The sequence below is a fragment of the Pteropus medius genome, unplaced genomic scaffold, assembly GCF_902729225.1.
Source record: "Pteropus medius unplaced genomic scaffold, Ma_sr-lr_union100, whole genome shotgun sequence".
In the NCBI taxonomy this organism is placed as follows: Eukaryota; Metazoa; Chordata; class Mammalia; order Chiroptera; family Pteropodidae; genus Pteropus; species Pteropus medius.
Genome location: NW_024349801.1, coordinates 12,486,202 through 12,507,844, shown reverse-complemented (window position 1 = coordinate 12,507,844; position 21,643 = coordinate 12,486,202). Strand labels below are relative to the sequence as shown.

At 39.4% G+C, this 21,643-nt stretch overlaps 2 protein-coding genes across 8 annotated transcripts in view; one reads left to right on the top strand and one right to left on the bottom strand.

Moving 5' to 3' along the window:
- The window catches only part of CNOT1 (CCR4-NOT transcription complex subunit 1), an 81,683-nt gene extending 64,816 nt beyond the window's left edge, over window positions 1–16,867 (top strand). For 2 of the 7 annotated variants that reach the window (XM_039888852.1, XM_039888854.1), the window contains 15 exons: window positions 770–961; window positions 1,532–1,674; window positions 2,265–2,373; window positions 2,473–2,642; window positions 3,298–3,550; window positions 5,719–5,967; window positions 6,883–7,046; window positions 7,238–7,355; window positions 8,492–8,593; window positions 11,260–11,433; window positions 12,283–12,432; window positions 13,126–13,306; window positions 14,529–14,661; window positions 15,586–15,720; window positions 15,870–16,865. In XM_039888852.1, coding sequence (XP_039744786.1) covers window positions 770–961; window positions 1,532–1,674; window positions 2,265–2,373; window positions 2,473–2,642; window positions 3,298–3,550; window positions 5,719–5,967; window positions 6,883–7,046; window positions 7,238–7,355; window positions 8,492–8,593; window positions 11,260–11,433; window positions 12,283–12,432; window positions 13,126–13,306; window positions 14,529–14,661; window positions 15,586–15,720; window positions 15,870–15,948 — 2,352 coding nt within the window. In that variant the 3' untranslated portion in view covers window positions 15,949–16,865. Of the gene's footprint in view, window positions 1–769; window positions 962–1,531; window positions 1,675–2,264; window positions 2,374–2,472; window positions 2,643–3,297; window positions 3,551–5,718; window positions 5,968–6,882; window positions 7,047–7,237; window positions 7,356–8,491; window positions 8,594–11,259; window positions 11,434–12,282; window positions 12,433–13,125; window positions 13,307–14,528; window positions 14,662–15,585; window positions 15,721–15,869 lie in introns of all 7 variants that reach the window. The other 5 variants (XM_039888857.1, XM_039888855.1, XM_039888851.1 and 2 more) reach the window with 4 other exon arrangements.
- Window positions 16,868–17,749: 882 nt separating this feature from the next.
- On the bottom strand, window positions 17,750–20,842 carry SETD6 (SET domain containing 6, protein lysine methyltransferase). The gene is given in 10 exon segments (XM_039888858.1): window positions 17,750–18,055; window positions 18,243–18,385; window positions 18,547–18,652; window positions 18,654–18,728; window positions 19,393–19,513; window positions 19,645–19,839; window positions 19,956–20,097; window positions 20,173–20,317; window positions 20,408–20,503; window positions 20,731–20,842. Coding segments are annotated over 10 exon segments (1,356 nt in total). The 5' UTR covers window positions 20,758–20,842.
- Window positions 20,843–21,643: the final 801 nt, after the last annotated feature.

Genomic DNA, 21,643 nt, shown 5'->3' with positions numbered 1-21,643 from the left:
TCCTTTGGTCTGCGTTTTCTACAAAAACACTGTCTTATGTGACCATAGTACAGCCATTGAAACCAGAAAGTTAACACTGATAGGTTAATACCATCTAATCCTTAGACTTCATTCAAGTTTTATTTTACTGAGTGTCCCAATATTATCTTTTAACAGTAAAAGGACCTTTTTCAGAATCTCACATTTCATTTATTTGTCCCTCAGATCAGTCTAGTACAGCTCCTCAGTTTTTTCTCATTTTTCTTGACAGTTTTGCAGATTGTAGGCCAGTTATTTTCTAGAATTAGCTGATTTGGGTTTTTCCAATATGTTCTTGTGAATAGATTGAGGAATATCACAGAAAACAATGCTGTGTTCTTATTTTATCCTATCAGGTTTTGACAGTTGGACTGAGCACTATACTTTCCATGGTTTTGATTTCTTACTTTCATAGGCTGTAAAGAGATTATTAGATGCCACAAGTGATGCTGGATTCAGCCTGTTTCATTATTTATTATGCTCTTTCATCACTGGACTGTGTTGGTATCTACCAGGCTTTCCACTATCAAGTGAAATACTTCTCCCCCATGCCTGCCCTTCACTGTCCCCCCTATCTAATGTCATTAAGACTGAATAGTCCAGAAAGGAGAATGGAAGAATCTCTCCTTGTTTTGATGAAAAAAAATAAGGAGAGGAAACATACCAATAGACTTTTCAATTGCTGTATGTGCCAATAAAAAATTTTTTGTTTACTTTTTTTTTTTTCCGGTTTTTTTCTTCTCTAAAACAGCAAGCTTGGGCAACAGATGATGTAGCTCAAATTTATGATAAGTGCATTACAGAACTGGAGCAGCACCTACATGCCATCCCACCAACATTGGCCATGAACCCTCAAGCTCAGGCTCTGAGAAGTCTTTTGGAGGTTGTAGTATTATCTCGAAACTCTCGGGATGCCATAGCTGCTCTTGGATTGCTCCAGAAGGTTGGTTCTTAAACTGTTACTTTTAGAAGAAACTAGATTTGTAAGTATCCAGTGACTTGCAACATCATCTACTTAAGTTATGCTTAAGATTTTAAATATTAATATAAAGTAAGTTCTGTTCTGTAATAAGCAGCTGATTTTCGCCGCAGTAGAATATAATTGTGACAGTTTCAAGTGGTAAAGTAGGAAAATTTTTTTTTTTTTCCATTAAGGTAAGATTTTCTGGAAATACTATTTAAGAAACTTTAAAAGATTGCCCTTTAGATTTTGAGGGACAGGTTGATCCAAGTACTTGGGTAATGGGGTGTGGAGTAAGTTGGGAGCATTGGGTTTTGACTATGAAGGAACAGTAGAACTGTTTATAAAAGTAAAGAACACAGAGTGAGCATAAATTAGATAGAACTTAGAGAGTGTTTGTGTTAGGTAAGTGAAAAGGATTTGAGTGATGGAAGTATTGTGAACTTGAGGCCTTAGGAAGGTATGTTGTAGTTGGCATTAAGTTTTGGTTTTTGGCTTTGATAGTTGGGCTGAGTATATTTTTCATGGTTCTGAACACTTTTTCTCCTATAGGCTGTAGAGGGCTTACTAGATGCCACAAGTGGTGCTGATGCTGATCTGCTGCTGCGCTATAGGGAATGCCACCTCTTGGTCTTAAAAGCTCTTCAAGATGGCCGTGCATATGGGTCTCCGTGGTGTAACAAACAGATCACAAGGTCAGTAACCATCTTAGATGAGTAATACTTAATTGGACTGCCCTCTGACATACATGGCCTTGTTTAGGTCCAAAGGTTTCTCTGTTTTTCTGGAAGATGAATTCGGGATGTTTGGAATTTCTAGTTATTGTATGGTTGTCCTTTTTCCATTTGATGCCCATGACTGATACAGAAAACCAGTACTTTGCTTTGGAGAATAAATTGTAGATCGTTGGCTTTATTTTTATTTTTAATTTTTTTTTTTTTTTATGCCCACAACATCTGGTCTTCCTATTTTATTTTATTTTTTTTACTATGATCATTGGTTTTAAAAGATTTCACTGATTTTATAGCAGGTACTGTTCATATATAAATAAATGCTTTAATGTCTTAAATGGAACGCTTTGTTTTCTAGGCTTTGAAAGCAAAGCTTGAGTTTTAACACAGGACTGTCCTGCGTTACTGGCTGAGTCTTGGACACTGATTTGTAGTTGGTTCTCAAGACATCCTTCGTTTGGAACAGATTAATTACCACTGAATAAAATGGGCTCTGTATTTTACTTGATACAGTATGGTTAAGCCTATATAAATAAACATTGATTTTTTTCTAGGTGCCTAATTGAATGTCGAGATGAATATAAATATAATGTGGAGGCAGTGGAGTTGCTAATTCGCAATCATTTGGTTAATATGCAGCAGTATGATCTTCACCTAGCTCAGGTATGGAAGGAGTTTACTTAAACGGGTAAAGGGACTCTGGTAGTTGGGAAGTGTTTGCTGTAACTTGTCTTTCTGACATTGCGCTTTCTGTGTTGCCAGTCAATGGAGAATGGTTTAAACTACATGGCTGTGGCATTTGCTATGCAATTGGTAAAAATCCTGCTGGTGGATGAAAGGAGTGTTGCCCATATTACTGAGGCAGATCTGTTCCACACCATTGAAACCCTCATGAGAATTAATGCTCACTCCAGAGGCAATGCTCCAGAAGGGTGAGGATGAAATGCTTAGGATTTGTGTATATTCAGCAGTCTAAGAAAGCTTTAGAAATGAATGTGCAGACTTACTAACATTACCTGTTAAACTGCTTTACCTACAACATATGGGAAGCTTTAGTGAGCCCTAACATTGTCTCTTGAAATATGAAAGCTTAACTAACTGCCAAGCCTTCTTGCTGTAGAGCAGTTTATGTAGTTTGAGACTCTGTGTCAGTCTTGTGTTTAAGTCCTGGCTCTGCCACTTAAAATCTCTCTGATTTTAGGCAAGTTGATTTACCTCCCTAAGCCTGTTTCTTATATAGAGTGGAACTAATATCTCAAAGAACTGTCGAGAAGTAAATAACGTAAATCATGGCATATAGTAGGCATTGCATTTGCAGTGAATACTTCTTGACTATGAACATCAGATCCATTTCAGTGGGCACCATTTTTTGGTCAAGAAGTGGTTTAACTGAGGTTGGTCATTTGCATATTATGTCCTCATGAGTAAACAGATAATAAAGAGACCAAGGATAGTTTTGTTTAAATATGGAAATGGTAAAGTGGTCATCACTCTTGTGGTTTCTGTTAAATAAGCAAATTGTCCAATTGTGTGTCTGAAATCCCGACCATGAGTAGACTGATTTTCACTCTGGATTTATTGTACTAGATTGCCCCAGCTGATGGAAGTAGTGCGATCCAACTATGAAGCAATGATTGATCGTGCTCATGGAGGCCCTAACTTTATGATGCATTCTGGGATCTCTCAAGCCTCAGAGTATGATGATCCTCCAGGCCTGAGGGAGAAAGCAGAGTACCTTCTGAGGGAATGGGTGAATCTCTACCATTCAGCAGCAGCTGGCCGTGACAGTACCAAAGCTTTCTCTGCGTTTGTTGGACAGGTAGAGCTTTTGGAAAGAAAGGTGCTTTTTATTCAACATAAGTAGGGCGTGATGCCTCCAATATTAAAGCTCAGTATTATGTCCTGTGGTCAGACAGTTACCTCCATACTCATGTAAACCAAAAAATGTCATCATCATTACTGTTAAATTGGTAGTTTGCTTCCTTGTCATTGGTCAGTAAGCAGTAAAGTCAACCTTCCCTGTTGTCCTTTCCCCTTTAGTTCTCTTTTTCCCATTTCAATTGTCACAGCTACAAAATACAGTGGGTCAGATAATGAATAATGACATTGTCAGGTATATATAGTAATTCTATTAGCTTGATAATCAGCAGTGATGGGATTATGGGCTAATTAAAGTTATAATAGCCCATGTTTAAAAATTAAGGAAACAAAATAAAATTGTAAATGGTTGAGCTTTTTATTGTATTTTCTAAATTAAGTAGCTTATCTACTTAAAACTGATTAATGAGTTCTTTTTGGGAAATAGTTTCCAGTATTTATTTTCATTAAATTTTGATCTAAATTGAACTTTGAGTTAAAGTGTTAGGAAACAGGTCCCCAGATAAAAACTATGTTTGGCAGGAATATCTGTAAACAGGATTAACAGAAAAATACGTAGAAATAGAACCATAGTACCATTTAGCATTCTGTTTTTGATCCTCATTGGCTGCTTTCAGCCACTATGAGGGATTCAGACCCCCTGGCCAGTGTGTCCTAATCGTATTACATGGCTGGCAAGAGTGATATATTTCCTGAACTGGCCTTAGAATTCCTTTAGTAGAACTGTTGTAATGTTTGTTCAGGGAGAGAGATCTGCTTATTTCTGCAGATTTACCATTATATTTCTTCAAACTGAGACCAAAGAAAGATTACAAATTAGTTCTATTATCAAATAAATGACAACTGAATATGGAAGAGTTGATTTGAATTTTAGAAGTTGTTAAAAATTGGATTTGCTTTTCACGACGAATGTTACTTAGTAAATTATACTAAGTAGCTCCCCTAAAAGAATCCAGGGAATTAAAAAACATACCTAATGAAAATCTGTTAATGCATGTTTATAGTTTGATTTCTGATTTGGATGGAAGAATTTTGGTTTTTGTGATCATCGGTGTTTCATGGGTATGGATGGTGGCACCTGTCTCAGCTCTTCCTGCTGGTTATTAGCTCTCATTTCCTCTCTCCATTTGAAAAAGAAAATGTATTATATAAACTTTCTATTCCCTGTTGCATCCTTTTGAGAATTCTTTCTTTCCTCCTTATGTTCCATCTTGATCATAGTGGTCTGTCGTCATTTCCTCTCCCCTATAAATTTTTCAGATTTCAGTGTACAAAAGTCCCTTTACTGGCCTTCTGTCTTGGCTAGGGGTACATGATTGTCAGTTCAGCTGTTATATTACTTATCAAGGGACAGTTAAATTGTTTTAAATTTTCTAAGATTACAGTCAAGTTTTCATTCTGGGCTTGGTTTCTTTCTTTAGTAAGCACTGACCCCTCCCTCTGCAGCCTTAATATTTGTTTACACTGTCTTCATATTCTTTCGTACTAGCCAAATAACTGCTGTGCTCTGCTTCACTTCCAGATCATATAAAATTTTTACTTTATCCTTTTAAAAAGAAAAACTTGTTCTTTACATTTTAATTTACATTAAAATGACTTAATTTGCATTAAAATAGCTGGGTATGATTTGTGGGTGTTTTCTTTGGGTGGCTATTATTACAAATTATTACTTGATTTTCCTTGTGCAGTTGAAGTTTCAAAAATTTTGGTATTCGTTAAGTCAGTTTGGAGGAAATTATCTTAAATTCTTTGAGAAAGTAAAATACATATAATTTAATCTCCTTGGAAAATATACCTTGGACAGAGTGTCTTAATATGACTTTTTGTGAATTATTAAAAATTGGTTTAATTTGTATAATTGCCCAAATTATTTGTCTGTGCACTGCTGTTCAGAGTTGCCATGTTATTATCTTTCCCAATTTCTATCTTCTCTGTTCTCTAATAATCTTAAAACTAGAGGAATTCTGTCAGGGGTCCTTAATGGACAAGTCATTTTGATGACAGCTTTTTTACAAAGTAAAAATTGGAAGTGTGACAGTAGGAATAAATGAGACTATTTCTTAAGCATGAAAAAATTTATTTGTATATATTATCTCATTGTATTTTTTTATATTTTTGTTCCCTTGGTAGATGCACCAGCAAGGAATCCTGAAGACTGATGACCTCATAACAAGGTTCTTTCGTCTGTGTACTGAAATGTGTGTTGAAATCAGTTACCGTGCTCAGGCAGAGCAGCAGCACAATCCTGCTGCTAATCCCACCATGATCCGAGCCAAGTGCTATCACAACCTGGATGCCTTTGTTCGACTCATTGCACTGCTAGTGAAGCACTCAGGGGAGGCCACCAACACTGTCACAAAGATTAATCTGCTGAACAAGGTCTGAAATCTTCTCTTGCCTAAGGACCCAATCCCTTCCCCAAAACATTTTGTAACATACCCTTTTCTGTATTGAAATTAAATTCATAGATAATATGTAACTATAATCGTTGAATTTTAGAAAAAGTATGATTCCTTAACTGAGAGACCCCCCCCACAAGAATGTATTTCATTATGTTAATATTTGGTAATGACTGTGCTAGAAGATATTTAGTAAGATTTGCTCTTATACACAGAATCACTGAATGGAGAATCACTGTGCATGGGGTGGCTGTATATATCCACTGATAACAGATTGGCAACTCAAATACCATGAGTAACATTGCAGTTGTTGTCTTGGTTTTCTTCAGAGGGACAAAGTACAGTTTTCTTTTGATTTATATAGTGGAATTCTTACAGATTTGAATATTAAAATAGTGTAAAAATGAACTTAGAGTTCAGTCTTGGGTAACTGCAAATAAGTTATCACATTCCTCACTGTTAAGTGGGAAAAATTAAGTGACGTGTAGGACAGTTCTTCCGCAACCTAACACCTTTTCCGGCCCCCATCTACTGAATGACAAGAGAAATATAAACCATTTGTCTATTGTCAACTTCATGTCAGACCAGAAAATTTAGGTTGTTAGATTGTTTCACTGTGATAAAATATGATGTACTCTGTTGATTTCTAGAGCTTTAGAAATCTGGAGAGTATACTTCCTGGTTGGAGGGTGTTGAAATTCAAAGAAAACATACAAAATTGCAGGCCACATCAAATCATTGTATGGCCCCTTTGGCTGTCAGCATATAATTTTGTGTTCAGATAGTATATATTCTTTAATGTGGCTTAAGAATGCAAGATAAAAAAGCATGACTATAGAGAGGGGTAAGTGAATTATCTTCTTGCTTTATGAGCTCTAATCTTTGTGCTTTGTAGGTCCTTGGTATAGTAGTGGGAGTTCTCCTACAGGATCATGATGTTCGGCAAAGTGAATTTCAGCAGCTTCCCTACCATCGAATATTTATCATGCTGCTCTTGGAACTCAATGCACCTGAGCATGTACTAGAAACCATTAATTTCCAGACACTTACAGCTTTCTGGTGAGTAGTGTTGAATTTAATAGAGATTTCTTAGTAAAGATTGCTGGTTTAGTGTAATCACATTTGAGTAGAACTTTGGTGGGGTTTAGGCATGTTTATTCATGGTGTAACTTGCGTGTTGTCTACTTATATTTATGTGTTCACTATATTTAAGTTAGACTGTGCTTCTCACAAAGGTTTTCTTCTTTCAGCAATACATTCCACATCTTGAGGCCTACCAAAGCTCCAGGCTTTGTGTATGCCTGGCTCGAACTGATCTCCCATCGGATATTTATTGCAAGAATGCTGGCACATACGCCACAGCAGAAGGTGTGGCTGCAGTTTATCTCCTACAGATGAAGACTGTAACTAACTGGGGCTTATTAGCACTATTAGTCATTTAGTAGTAATTATACTTCTTCAAGTGTAGTTGGGAATTTTTCTATTTAACAGGGAATCAAATCATAGAGGATTAACAAATGCTTGACTGCCTCTGCCTGATACATTCCTCAGTGATTAGGGCCTTGATTGCTTCTCCGTGTCCTGTGAGCCACTTATGTCAATCTCTTAAAGGCTTTTTAAAAAAAGTTGAAAGTTTAGACCACCTCTGTAGACATCTGTGTAAAAGTCAGGGTGATAGAGCTCTGGAACCTGCCAATTGTACGGTTTCATACTCTTGAGTGCTAGAGGCTCTCACACTCAAGGTAGAAGTCCCCTGGTCACTGTATTTGAAGGAATTAAGATCAAGTTCTAGTAAAGAGGTTTGAGTGTAAATGTGAACACAGTTAATATAAGAAGTTTTTCTCTGTCATCTTGCAATTGGATCATAAATTACTATTGCAGAGAGTACCCTTGATTGGCCTTTCAAATTAGAGAAAAATGTGAGTGCTCTGTGTTTGGCAAAAAAGAAAGTGAAATAATCCTTAAATGAAGTTAGTTTTGTTTGGTTAGAAAAGTGAACTGCAGGAGGAGCAGCACAGTATATTGAATATAATTATCTAAGAATGAACATAATTAGTATAATTGGATGGTGATGAGCAGGCTGGACTTGAGGAGCTGGGAGCAGGAAAAGAAACAGTTGAGACCCAGGATTTAATTAAAAGAAGGAATTAAGAAAACAGACCTAGCTGTCAGTTTCTGTTTGCTCTCTGCAGTTTAAGGTTTCCCTCCCCTGTTTAGGCAGGCACAAGGACCTGTATGTTTTGGAATTTTTGGAGCCAGTTTGTTGGAAATAACCATGTCTGACTATCTCCATAATTATGCTTATTCCTTTTGTAATGCCAGTGAGTCTTTAAGAGAGGTACTGGTATTTAGGCCAGTACAAGTTCTCTTCAGCTTTGCTTCTCTTTTAATTAGTATTCTCTAGTTACACTAGTATGAAGTTACAGTATAAGTTGTTTAGGCATCTTTTTTGGTGGCAGAACAGCAGCTGAATATACTGACCTATGTACATTCCTTTCTTTTAGGGATGGCCTATGTATGCACAGCTACTGATTGATTTATTCAAATATTTAGCACCTTTCCTTAGAAATGTGGAACTCACCAAACCTATGCAAATCCTCTACAAGGTAATTAAAAATAATTCAAATTTAACACTTGAAAGTTTTAACTAGGAATGAGGTGGCCTAATATTTGTTTTACTAAGCTTTTAAAGTATAACATTTTAAAAAGTGCAGAAACCAAACATACTTGCATAACCAGCACCCGATCATAGGGATTCATGTGTTCAACTTTAGTAGGTACTACCAGTTTTAACAAAATGTGTATACCAGTTAACTTTTCCAGCAGCACATTAGAGTTACCATTTTTCACATCCTTTTTATACCTGGTATCGTCTGTTTTTCATTTTAACCATTTCTGGCAGTTGTGCAATAAGATCTCATTGTGGATTTAGTTTGGATTTCCTTAATTTCATAATGAGGTTTTTATGTATAGATTAGCCATTTAAATATTTTCCTTTTGAGATATTCAGGTTCCAGTCTTGTGCTTAATTTCTATTGGATTATCTGCATTTTTCTTATTTTTGATAGGAATTCTTTATATTCTGGATGTAAGCCCTTCGTTGATGTATACTCAAACATGTCTTGTGGCTTGTCTTTTTACTTTACTCTCTTAAAGTAAGGTATATTGAAGAAGGGACATTTTAAATTTAAGTCAAAATTACTATTTTTTTTTTTAACTTTCATTAAATGTTGCCTTTTTTGTCTTATGTAAAAAAAAACTTCTACTCCCAGATCGTATTTTGTTCTGTGTGTGCCTCGCCCCCTGCCCAAGAAACCATTAAAATGTGGCTTTTACATTTAGGTCTGTGATCTAATTTATTTTTGTGTATGTGAGGTACATTTCCTTCCCCTTCTTTATACCCTTATCTCAATAAATATAAGGCTTTTCAGCACCATGTAAGTCCTTCATTTTCTATTGAATTGATTTGGCACTTATGTCAAAATAATTGACTACATGTTTATGGATAACTCTCTAGTTGATCTATTCTTAGGCCTGTACAAGTCCTCTTCAGCTTTGCTCTCTTAACATTATTTTGGCTATTCTGTACCTTTGTTTTTCCCTAAAAACTGTAATCAGTTTCTCTTCTAAAAACTCGATAGGATTTAGATTGAGATTGCACTAAATCTGTAGATCAGTTTGGAGAAAACAGACATCTAAATAATACTGAGCCTTTCAATTCACGAACATGAATATCTCCATTGAGTTAGGTCTTTAACTTTACTCTGTAATGCTTTGTTAGTGTTCAGCATAAAGATTTTGAATATCTTTCCTTAGATTTAATCCTACATATTTGATATAAAAAATATCTTTTTAATATTCTTATTTCTTATTGGTTGGTGGCATAGAGAAAAAAATTGATTTTGTATACCAGCGTTATATCCGGTCACCTTGCTAAACTTTTTCTGAGAGTTTATCTGTATGTTTTGTGGGGCGGGGGGCGCGGTATTCTACATACACACAATCATTTCATCTACCTGTAATAGTAGGTTTTTTATTTGCTTTTCTTTTTGCCTAATTGTACTGGCCAGTAACTCCAGGATATTGTTGAATAGAAGACAGTGATAATGGCATGCTCATTTCATTAATGATCTTGGGGAAAGCTTTCAGTAATTCACCATTAAGTATTATGTTTCTATAAATCTATAGTTTTGTTTGTTTTGCAGATACCATTACCTGATTAAGGAAATGCCTTTATATTCATAATTTGCTGAGAGTTTCTAAATCATTAAATGGGTATTATATTGAATGCCTTTTGCATTCAAGATCATGTATTTTTTTCTGTTAATGCTGTAATTCTAATAATTTTCAAATACTTAAACCACCATTGCATTCCTGGACCATGTGGTCATGATATATCACTGATTTCTATTTTCAATATTTAGGATTTTTGTATAATTTTCATATCAGGCTTTGGTATCAACAGTATGCTAGTCTCATTGAGAGTTGGAAAATGTTTTCTATTTTCTTAAGATTGTGAAAATGGTGTTAATTTTTTCTTAAATATTTGTAAGGATTTCCCAGTAAAGCCGTCTTATCTAGGCCTGGAGTTTCTTTGTGGGAAGGGTTTTAACAACGTTTTTAACTTCTTTATTATAAAGGACTATTCAGAGTTTTTGTTGGGGTTTGGTAAATTGTATTTTTCAGTTAATTTGTATATTTTATCTGAATTGTCAACTTTATTAGCAGAAAATTGCTTAATATTCTCAAACTATTTTTCATGTCTATGGGACCTGTACTGATGATGGTCCTTTTTCATTCCTGATACTGGTTTTGTGGTTTTCTCTGTCTTATTAGGGTTTATCAATTTTATTAATCTTTTCAAAGAAACAATTTCTGACTTTGATTACCTCCAACCCCCACTTCAGTACTTTTTAAAAAATTGATATCTGCCCTTCTCTTTGGTTTTCATTAGCTATTCTTTTCCCAGTTTCAGAAGATAGAAGCTTATGTCATTTTTATTTTTTTGTCCATCCTCTTCTAGCGTTACGTATTTAAAGTTATCTAATGTTATGTATTTAAGGTTATAAACTCCTGATACCTGACACCTAGCTTTTCATAATTTCCAGATGTATTTTGTGATGTTACTATTGATTAAAACCTGTAGCTTTGTTATTGAAGTATAGTTTTGCTTTTTTTGAGTTAAATTCATAATAGTAAAAATATTACTCTTGTTTTCTTAGTGTGGAATCAGCCAGTGTTTTCTTGACTTTTTGTTTTGCGTTTTAAATAGGGCACTTTAAGAGTGCTGCTGGTTCTTTTGCATGATTTCCCTGAGTTCCTTTGTGATTACCATTATGGATTCTGTGATGTGATCCCACCTAATTGTATCCAGCTAAGAAATCTGATACTGAGTGCCTTCCCAAGAAACATGAGGCTCCCAGACCCATTTACTCCCAATCTGAAGGTAAAATTTCAGACAGTTCAAGGAAAATAAAGTTATGTCTTAATATTTTAGTCCTTTCTCTGGTAAGTGGGCTATTGAACCCCCCAGCATACACACAGTTATTTGTTGGATAAGAGTGCTTTTGGGGAGAAGCAATTATTTATTAAGCCTGATAGGGTATGATTTTGCTGCTCATTATTGGTTCCCCGTATTTGTCTAGTTGTTATTTTCAATTAATTTTGATACAAAACTTAGCTATATTTATAGAACCTCATCCTCTAGATGTCAAACCAATCATTTGCTGGGTGGGCCCCTGTGGTACAGAATTGGAGAACAAAGACCTTTGTAATGCCCGTATTTCACAGGTGTTTTGTATGTATGTCCTTGTGTTTTGTTTAAATTGACGTCAAGGAGAAAAGAGACCATTTACATACCTGACATGGGTACTGTAATTTTTACATATTTTCTACTTCTTTCACATGAATATTTTTTAAAGTAACAAATATAATGTCTTATTCTGCTGGGGTGTCTTCTCCAAAACTGGGGCTTTTGGTGAGTGAGGAGTCTCATTCTGTACCCTTACTTTGAAATTCAAGTCCAGGAACAAAATAACTAGTGGTCAAATTAGATCTCTCTACAAAAGGTACCTAACCTGCCTTATTTTACATTGATAATATACTGTAGAATGAGAGATTCCTATCATTTTGTATACCAATTCTTCTAATTAAAGATAAAAAGTAGCAGCTCACTCAGCATTTAGAATATGTATAGTTTTAGGAAAAATTCTAGCACTTACTAGCAGAGATATAATATGCAGTTAACACCTATGAATGCTTCCGATTGTGATTCTTATATTTGTCTGTGTGGCAGGTGGATATGTTGAGTGAAATTAATATTGCGCCCCGGATTCTCACCAATTTTACTGGAGTGATGCCACCTCAGTTCAAAAAGGATTTGGATTCCTATCTTAAAACTCGATCACCGGTCACTTTTCTATCTGATCTGCGCAGCAACCTACAGGTTAATTGGTTTGGCTCTCAGCTCTTTCAGAGAAAGCATTTTCCATGCACAGTCTTATATCTTATATGTGGCCTGTTTGGGAGTTAGTCTTTTCAACCTGATTAAAAGATTTTAAAACATACTGTCATTTCTGATGATTGGATGAGATTAACTGGATTGTACATTTTATTAATTCATCTTACTAGTGACACACAAAGCTCAGTAACCTTGGAAGGGGAGACCAGGGAATGTACTGATTTCCTGTAAGAATAGCCTGTTGTTGGTAATCATTCCTCTAAGATTTTAACTATTTAACTATTTCCTGAAGGAATAGTTTAATTTGCAGTGTAGAAAATGACTTAAAGTTATTCTTTCCAGTCTTTCCTCACCGAGGGACCACAACTTTACCCCTCTCCATCTTTTTTATAATTGAGATAGTACATACTTTGACTTTATAAACTTTAATTTTGTGCTGGTACCTGTTAAAGTTTTGGTTCTCAAATGTTTGTGGACACAACCACAACCTTTGGGCAACTGTGTATTTGTTAAATAACTTCAAAGTCAAAAAATTTTCTAAAATTTAAATCACAAAGGATGTTGAGAGCAGTTCATCCTTTTCTACAAAGACACAAAAAGGGTTTAGAGATAAATGCCCAAATCAGTTCTCTGAGGATAAGTCAGGAGCTTCAGGAGCTTTCTATTTTGTTCATTTAGGTGTCCAATGAGCCTGGCAATCGCTACAACCTCCAGCTCATCAATGCACTGGTGCTCTATGTAGGGACTCAGGCCATTGCACACATCCACAACAAGGGCAGCACACCTTCAATGAGCACGATCACCCACTCGGCTCACATGGACATATTCCAGAACCTGGCTGTGGACTTGGACACTGAAGGTGAGTAAAGTTAACTCAGTTCTCAGTGTTAAATTCTCTGTAATTTCTGCCACATTCCGGTCATAAAAATACATTAAGCCACAATCGACAAAGGTCTGTCGACGTGTTCATGGGTCTGGCTGGTTATTTTATTTTTAACTAGATAGTATCTGCTCAATGCAGAAAAGTATAAGAATGTTCCAGAATTCTTACTGCATCAGTTAATATTTTCAGTGTAGATGACTGCAGTGGTTTATTTTTTTGGTCTGAAAATAAACATATTCCTTTTAATATCCTATCTTTAAAAATAGGCTTAAGCTACATTGCTTTGTTAGCCTGCCTTTCCCCCAGCACTTGTAGGTAGGTGCCTATTTATCAGGCATCATGTTTATATTAGGTGTGTAAACTTTAATGAATAAGACTTTCCTTACTTGCTCTACAAAAAGTTCACATAATAATTCCTATTATAGGTTGCATCTTGTCTGGTTGAACTATATTTCTTTTAGTGTTCTATATTCTTATGTAATAGAGACCCCAGTAGGTGCTAACCAGCTATACAGTCCTGCCCACTTTAGCACACACACATACTTTAGAAGGATGTTTACTTTTAACTCTGTGATGGACTCGAGAGGCAAGTTAATCTTGAGTATGTATATACTGTTTGCCTATTTGTAGAAGGAATTTGGATTTGAGACAGCTTGAAATCAAGATTTAACAAAATGGAATACCCTGATGTCCAAAGCGCAGCAAAAAAGGAGGGCAGCCTTGAGGGCCACGTTAAAGCTCTGTGAGAACGTTACAGACACGAGTAGCATCGTGCAGAGGCAGACAGCCAAACCCAGTTAAGATGATAGATATTTATTCCAATATAGTTTAGCTCTCATAGTGTGGTCTGAGAACCCTGGGGAAAGAGGTCAAAACAATACCTTTGCCTTTTTTGCACTCATGAACAGTTTGAACACATGGCAGAAATAAATCACTAATTTTTGGGGGGAAGTATTTTTATTAACAATATGCAGTTATTAATAGGCAGTAGGTCCATTTTTAATATATATTTTTAAAGTTTAAAAGTGGAAAATGCTAAAACCCACAGAAATGAAAATTCTTGAGGACCTAAGAAACACAGGATAATTTGAAAGCCCGTATCAGAAATCCAAACCCTAGCCAGTGAGGAATGATTTCTCTTCTCATATTGGCCTTAACAGAGCAGGTCCTCACTAAGCTGAACTTTCTTGATTTCTAGGCCGGTATCTCTTTTTGAATGCAATTGCAAATCAGCTGCGGTACCCAAATAGCCACACTCACTACTTCAGCTGCACCATGCTGTATCTCTTTGCAGAGGCCAACACTGAAGCTATCCAAGAACAGATCACAAGGTAAGAGAGGGTTTGCTTTTCAGATGCTTCTGAGTGGTACCTCTTATGAATTTGGTTTTACTGTGCATTTCAGCGTTCACTGAGCATCTTTTGTGTGTTACAAATGTAGGATGTGGGGGACATGGTTCCTGCCCTCTTACATTAAGTCTGATGGTCACAAAAATATCACTGGTAGAGAATTACAAATCATAATCGTTGCTGAAATAAAGTATTCATCGGAAGGCACCAGCATTTTGATTGAAGGTTGGGAATTTTTCTCAGGTGGTGGCGGCAGCACTTTCAACCAGTGTGAATCACACAGGCTTATTAAAGCCCATGTTAAAGAGCTTGGACATGGTTTTCTTCATTACCTCTATGTTGAAACGTTTTAAGCAGAACAAGGTCATACTTGTGTTTTCCTAATGATAGTTAGGAATCTGCTGCAGATTGCGTGGACTGTACACAGCATTAGAGATTAGGAAATGGGTAGATTCTAGTGAGAGAATACTTTAAAAACTAGACATAGTTTGTGGGAATTAGATAACGGTGTTTCTACTGGATGTTTAGATGATAATGTCTTATCTTGTGATTATATAGTAAACTTCCTTGTACTTAAAATCTTTTATTCTTTAGGGTAAATTTAGAGGTACAGTTGGCTAGGTCATCACTAACTGCCATTCAAAAAAATTAACACCAATTTATACATGTACTAGTAGCACTAGAATATGTTGTACCATGTAATCTTATGTTGTCTTTATTTTACCTTACTTAGTTTTCTGGGCTTAGTAATAGGAAGAGGGGGATTCAAACCCACGTTTTCTAATTCTAGAATCCACTTGCATTAAACATGCTATATGGAATATAGAGATTAATCTGTTTTTAGTAAAGGGTAAATGGTCACGGATGTGTTTCTCTGTAAATTCACTAACTTCTCTCCTTCCCCAGGGTTCTCTTGGAACGGTTGATTGTAAATAGGCCACATCCTTGGGGTCTTCTTATTACCTTCATTGAGCTGATTAAAAATCCAGCATTTAAGTTCTGGAACCACGAGTTTGTACACTGTGCCCCAGAAATTGAAAAGTAAGTTAAAATTTTTTAATTGTAGGAGAATGAGAATAATTTGAAGGGTCCAGCCAGGGTGGGTGATTAGAAGGTAGTAGTTGCCAAAGCTAATGAGACAGAAGCTATTGTCAGGCCTGAACTTTTCTGTAACTGTCTCCCTTCTTCAGGTTATTCCAGTCGGTTGCACAGTGCTGCATGGGACAGAAGCAGGCTCAACAAGTAATGGAAGGGACCGGTGCCAGTTAGATGGAACTTCATCTCTGTTGCCTGGCTGTCCCAAGTTCATAAACTGGCTGAAGAATCATTTCAGCTTTTCCTGACGTTCTCAGCCCTTTGGTTCTCGGGTATCTGCCCCAATTACTCTTTGGGTCAGCTTCCTGTCTATGTGGGCAAGTTCCAAAGTTTAAATGCATTTTTTGACTCTTGGCCAAAATTTAGAAGATGCTGTGAATATCATTTTGAACTTGTGTAAATATATGACAGAGAAAACCTTTGTCTGGAACTTCTTGGGTTTGTGCAAAATGTGTCCAAGGCAAGTAGATAAACTGGTACCTGCTCAGCTTGTAACTGAAGAAGCTGCTGATACCATGTGCTTGTCTGGGGACATAGCTCCATATCTTCTGACATTCCTGGTGTCCCAAAGAATAGCAAAAAAGCCAGTTTAAATATTATGTAACTTATTTTTTTAATGAGGACAGGGGACCTTGAAAATCAAAGTTTTTAAAAATGTGGTTATGCTAGAATTTGGTATGTCAGGGAACCTGGTAGAGCTCACAATTGCAATCCCATGAGTTTTTGTTTTGCTTCCTCCCCCGATCTATAGTTGACTGCTTGAGACCATACCACTTGGGCCCTGTGAGACACAGCTCTTTTTAAAATAAAGGGAAACCAGGCCAGGCCTAAAGCTCCCCATCTCTCCTGATAACTTGTAAAACTGTGAGGAAAGGGAACCAAATAGTATGAATTGCTCTCCATTATCCCAGGCTCAGTTGAACAAAAGTCAAAAGGACCAATACAGCCCCTTTTGTAAGGATTTTGAATGTTTTGTAAATGTATTGGTCCATGTGTTGTATTTTGTAGCCTTTCTAGTTCCTGGGCTTTTAGCTCCCCTACTTCTTCTATGTATGTGCATACTGCAGTCAAACATTAAAAGTCATGCCACACATGTGAGTCCACTGTGCCTTTCTCAGTAGCAGCAGCCAGTGCTGGTGGTGAGGAGGGACGTGGACAACCCACCCTTGCAAAGCCTGGGGCCTTTGGGGAACACCGGCTTCTTGCTAATGGTAGATCTTCCCCACTACTAACTAGTCTGGCATGTTTAAACAAGCGATAAAGTGATTTATTTCTTCCTGTTCCTTGTCACTAGTGGAAAATTCTGAGAGTGGGTTTCTATAGTTAAATAATTATAAAACACCCATTTTTAAATATCCTGTTCCCTCATTTTGATATAATTTTTAAAAGAAGTATATATTTAATACTTAGCCTTCCCTTTAATGGCTATCAGGTTTTATGGCCCGAAGACAAAAAGGTTCAAGATTAAATAAATAGTAGAAATCTTAAGCGGGGCTTGAATATGGTATCTTAGGGTTTCTTCTTCCCTGAGGGTGAGTTGTGCCATCTACAGCAAACTTCCGACTGCTGAGGAATTAAAACTTACATATAAACCCTCTAACACTTTTGAAACAGTCTTTTTTTAAAAAGGTAATTTGCTCAGAGACCCAGATTTTAAGCAGGTCTACTTTCAAAGTCCATGTTATTAAACATCAAATACAAGACCTATTCCTGTCATAACTGCAGTTCTCACTTTGGTTCAAACAGAACAAAACAGCTGTAAAATGTATTGGTTGGTCTTGGTGACAGACAGCAGTGGTTCCCAATCCATAAACATACCACCCTTACCTCAGTTAATCCTAGCATACCACCTTTGGTTCTTTTTTTTCCTTTTGGCATTTAATAATCAAAAGATCCTAATTTTCTTCCTTTTCAAGCATCAATGAATAACTTAGAATAAGTTCTCCTGGATGTTCTTCAGGCAGCAGGGAACCTGCTACCCTGTCAGTTCCAACAGCTGGTGTAAGATCATCTTCTGACCATACCGAACCTGTAAAGCCTGCTGTTCCCTCCAGCTGAGTTTGGCATAGACCTCCTTGTTACTGAGTAAATCTTGCTCGGTTTTTAAATCTGTAGCATAGGTTTGCAGGGTCAGCAAAACACTGTCCCGAAGAAGCTGTCTCCATGATTTTTTGAGCTTGGGGATATTTGTGATTGTCAGGCTATCTTCTTCCTTTTTATCATCTCCCCATCCATCCTGGTCTTTAAACTCTCTGAACTCTTCAGCTGGCATGCAGAGTACCTAGAAGCAACCATGAGGCCCTATTAATAGGATATACTATTGTGTATTTCTGAAACTGATTTAGGGAAGCCAACTTGGCAGCATTTAAGTGTCCTCTCCCTCCACCCCACCTTTCCTCTCATAGCTTTATCTAGTTCTAAATACTTAAGCTATTTTCAGCATTAAATGGCCATTCTCAGCCCTTTACCTTGAGTGTGGTGGTCAGTTCCTCTTCAGTCAGCACTTCCTCCCGCCCAATCACAAAGGCTCCCTCTTCCCCTACCATCTCCAGTTTGCATAAGTAATTCCAGCGTTCATACAGCAGGACCCTTTCAGCTTCAACTTCTGTTCCTATAAAAAGTAATAGTGTGAAAAAACTGAGTGTACCCTAATTTCTCCTTAGTCTAGCACCTAGTCTACAAAAAAGAGGCAAGTGCTGCTATTTAGCACAGCAGCTGGGCAGGGATACAGGTACATCCGCCAGCATCCAAGACAATTAATCTGACACTCACCCTGTAATGCTGCTTCACGAACTGTCACCATCTGAATGTCAGCTGTGTCATCTGTATTGTTGGGATATGGTTCAACAAAACCATACATATGAATCAGCTGCCAGTTAGGCCATTTGCCCGTAAGTGTTGAAAATCTCATGGCCTTTAGGAATGGGCTGAGTAGCCACCATCCGAAGATAATTCTGGAGAGGAAGGGAGAAGCTGGGACCTGGCCCTTCCCAAGCCAGCCCCATGAAGGTTGTTACTTCCCTCTTAGGAAGAGCCCCCAGCAGGTATAGCTCAGCAGTGGGGCTGATGCTGTGCTATTCCACCAAAAGTCTACTTTTAGTTCCTGTTAAAATCCTGTACTGTAGAATGAAAGGGATGAGGCCTACAAAAGTCAAAGGTCAGCCTCAATGTTTTATTAGGTGAATCTCTGCAACAACGAACAATTAAACCTAGATTAAAGTAGGAAAGGTAAATGGGGGTAAGGATGAAAAAATAACAGCCATTTCCTAATTTTTAATTTCATAAACCTGAATCGTGGAACTTTCCACATAGAGAATTGACATAAACACAATCATGGCTCCCTAGCACCTTGCAGAGCAGCTAATCTCTACCACCAAGTAAATGATGGGAATAAAGTTCACCAGAGGGTTAACACAACTCTCTTTGAGGGCTTTGAAATGTTTGTGTTCAAACTATTTCACTGGAATATGCAAATGCACACAATACAGGAAACATTAGCATGAGACTAGAGCCCACTTAGCCCAATTGCAAGGCTGGAATAAATGACAGGCGCTGGTCTGAATCAAATACACAGTCATGGATGCACATAAGGACAAGAACTGAGAAGGATCCACTCACTGGAGAATATTCCAGATTGGCATTGTGACTGGCTAAGTGGTTTAGTATGTCTGCAGCAGGCACCATCAAAGGGGAGTTTGGCTCCTTTTCATCATCCTCTTCCTCCAGTGGTTCCTGAAAGCTGCCATAGAGAGCTTGGCTAATGCCCATTGTAGTGTGAGATACTGGAGGTGGGTGGGGTTCGCTGTTCTTTCCCCTCGTCCCTCAATACAGTTCTAAAGAAAAGGGCCCTTTCAGCGTCTGCTCACTGACCTGTAGGCCATCACAAGAGCCACGAGCTGGTGGTAGAGTTCCAGGGAGCGAACTCGGGGGCTGAAAAGATCGGGGTGGGCTTCCATGAAGGGCAGCACGATGGAATAGTACTCGCTGCGGATGTTGGCCAGATCCTTCTCCACGGCCTCAGGTACCCCTGTGCCCTGCAGCAACCGCCGGCGCTCCTCCTCGGGCCTGCAGGAGACCCCCACCCAGATTTCCTTCGCATGCTCTACCGGGGCTAGTGCGTGCCAGGGCGGTCGAGCCAAACTACTATGCCGGCGCTCCCCAGCCCCTCCTACGGCTCTCACCAGAACATGGGGTGCTCCAAGCTGCCCAGCTCTGGCCAGAGCGCAAAGTAGGGGGTCCACGGCGAGGCCGGGGCCTGCAGCTCGTGCAGCAGTGCCAGCAGCAGCGGCACCCAACCCGACTGACTCTGCAGCGCGCCTCGTTCTGAGGGAGACAGGAGAGATTGCTAGCGCGGCCCGCGGGGCCGCCGCGGTGTCCCACCCCCGCTGGCATGCCCACCTCGCTCCAGTAGGCCACTGATTGAGCAGGTGTGTTGTGACAGCAGCACGGCCCGCGGCACAGCGAACAGCAACTCCCCGGGCTGCACGCTCTCCCGGGCCACCATGCCGTAGCCGGCGACCGTGCCCTGCCGGCTCACCGCCACCTGAGCGGGAGGAGCGGTCGATCAGACCTGGTCCGCGCCGCGCCCCTCTGCCCCACCGTCCGCCGTACCTCCATCCCCACTCTCACTCACCTTGGGACTCAGCTCCAGCCCCACGCGCCGGCACCAGCTCAAGAAGCCGGCCACCGGATCCAGGTCCGGGTCGCGGGCGCCCACAGGCCCTGCCACCTGACACAACCGAGAGCAGTAGAGGCCCCGCCCCGGAAAGCTCTCTGGGGGCGGGGCGATGGCGGCGCGCGCGGAGGAAGGGCTTTGGGTGGGGGAGGGGGGCCCGAGATCCTCAAGTGACCCGAGGGAGGGAGTGGAGGGGGCCCCTTCGCGAAACCGACTGCGGGCGGGGCAGCGCGAGGCGCGGGGGAGAGGGGTGAGCCCGGCACTAGCCACCGGCGACTTACCCGCCCGCGCTTCGCCTGCGTCGCCATGGTCCGAGGGGGTGCGGCTCCCAAAGTCTGCAGAGCCGCACGGGCGCTTCCGGCGTCCCTGGCCACACCTCCGGGCGGGACGCTCGGGGGCGGGACCTATACTCCGACCCGTCACACGGACCACGTGAGGCTCGTGTCAGAGTCCACGTGGAAAACAAGTGCGGATTTGCACTTGGTCAAATCATTCCTCCCGAGAGCATCTTTTTGAGCCCGCGTGTCCCCCACTGGGTTTAGAAAACGTGCAGTCGGGTGCAGGAAGACGTGGACCCTAGTTCGAGCCTAGTTCTGAGCCAGGCATAACCCACCCCTTTGGTCTCAGGTAGCTGAGACTCGGCGTAGACGTCCAGATGAAGGACAAAATCCGGTTTCTGGATGCGAAGCTGAGGGCCTCGCAGCTGCCGGCTTTGAGCGCACCCAGGTGGCGCCGGCCTGCCTTCTTGATCTTGAGCCCTCATTAGCTATGGCCATCTAACCGTTATTTGCTCAATTAGAGCAGTTTGCGCGCGCAACTCCGCGTATGCATGTGTGCGTGTGTGTCAAGAGTGGCGTTGGAAGGGCTCCCAGAACTAGAACAGAGCCCTTTGCCCAGGCTGTTTTCATCTTCTGCATAGGACACGGTGGGTTTTATTTTTATTTACTTGCTTTATTAGCTGACACAGCAAGAGCTCAATATCGATTTATTGGTTAAATGGCTGACTTATTTCCCATGTTTAACCGTTAAATTTAAGAAAAGGAGGCAGCAAATGTATAGGTTAGAGGCATGTTTTTTAAAGTCGGTGCCAAAACTAGTTCCCATCTTGACTTACGAGGGCAAAGCTCTTAGCCTGAGCTTTCAGTTTCCTGAGCTGTGAAACTAAGATAATATCTATCCTGTAGAATTAATGTA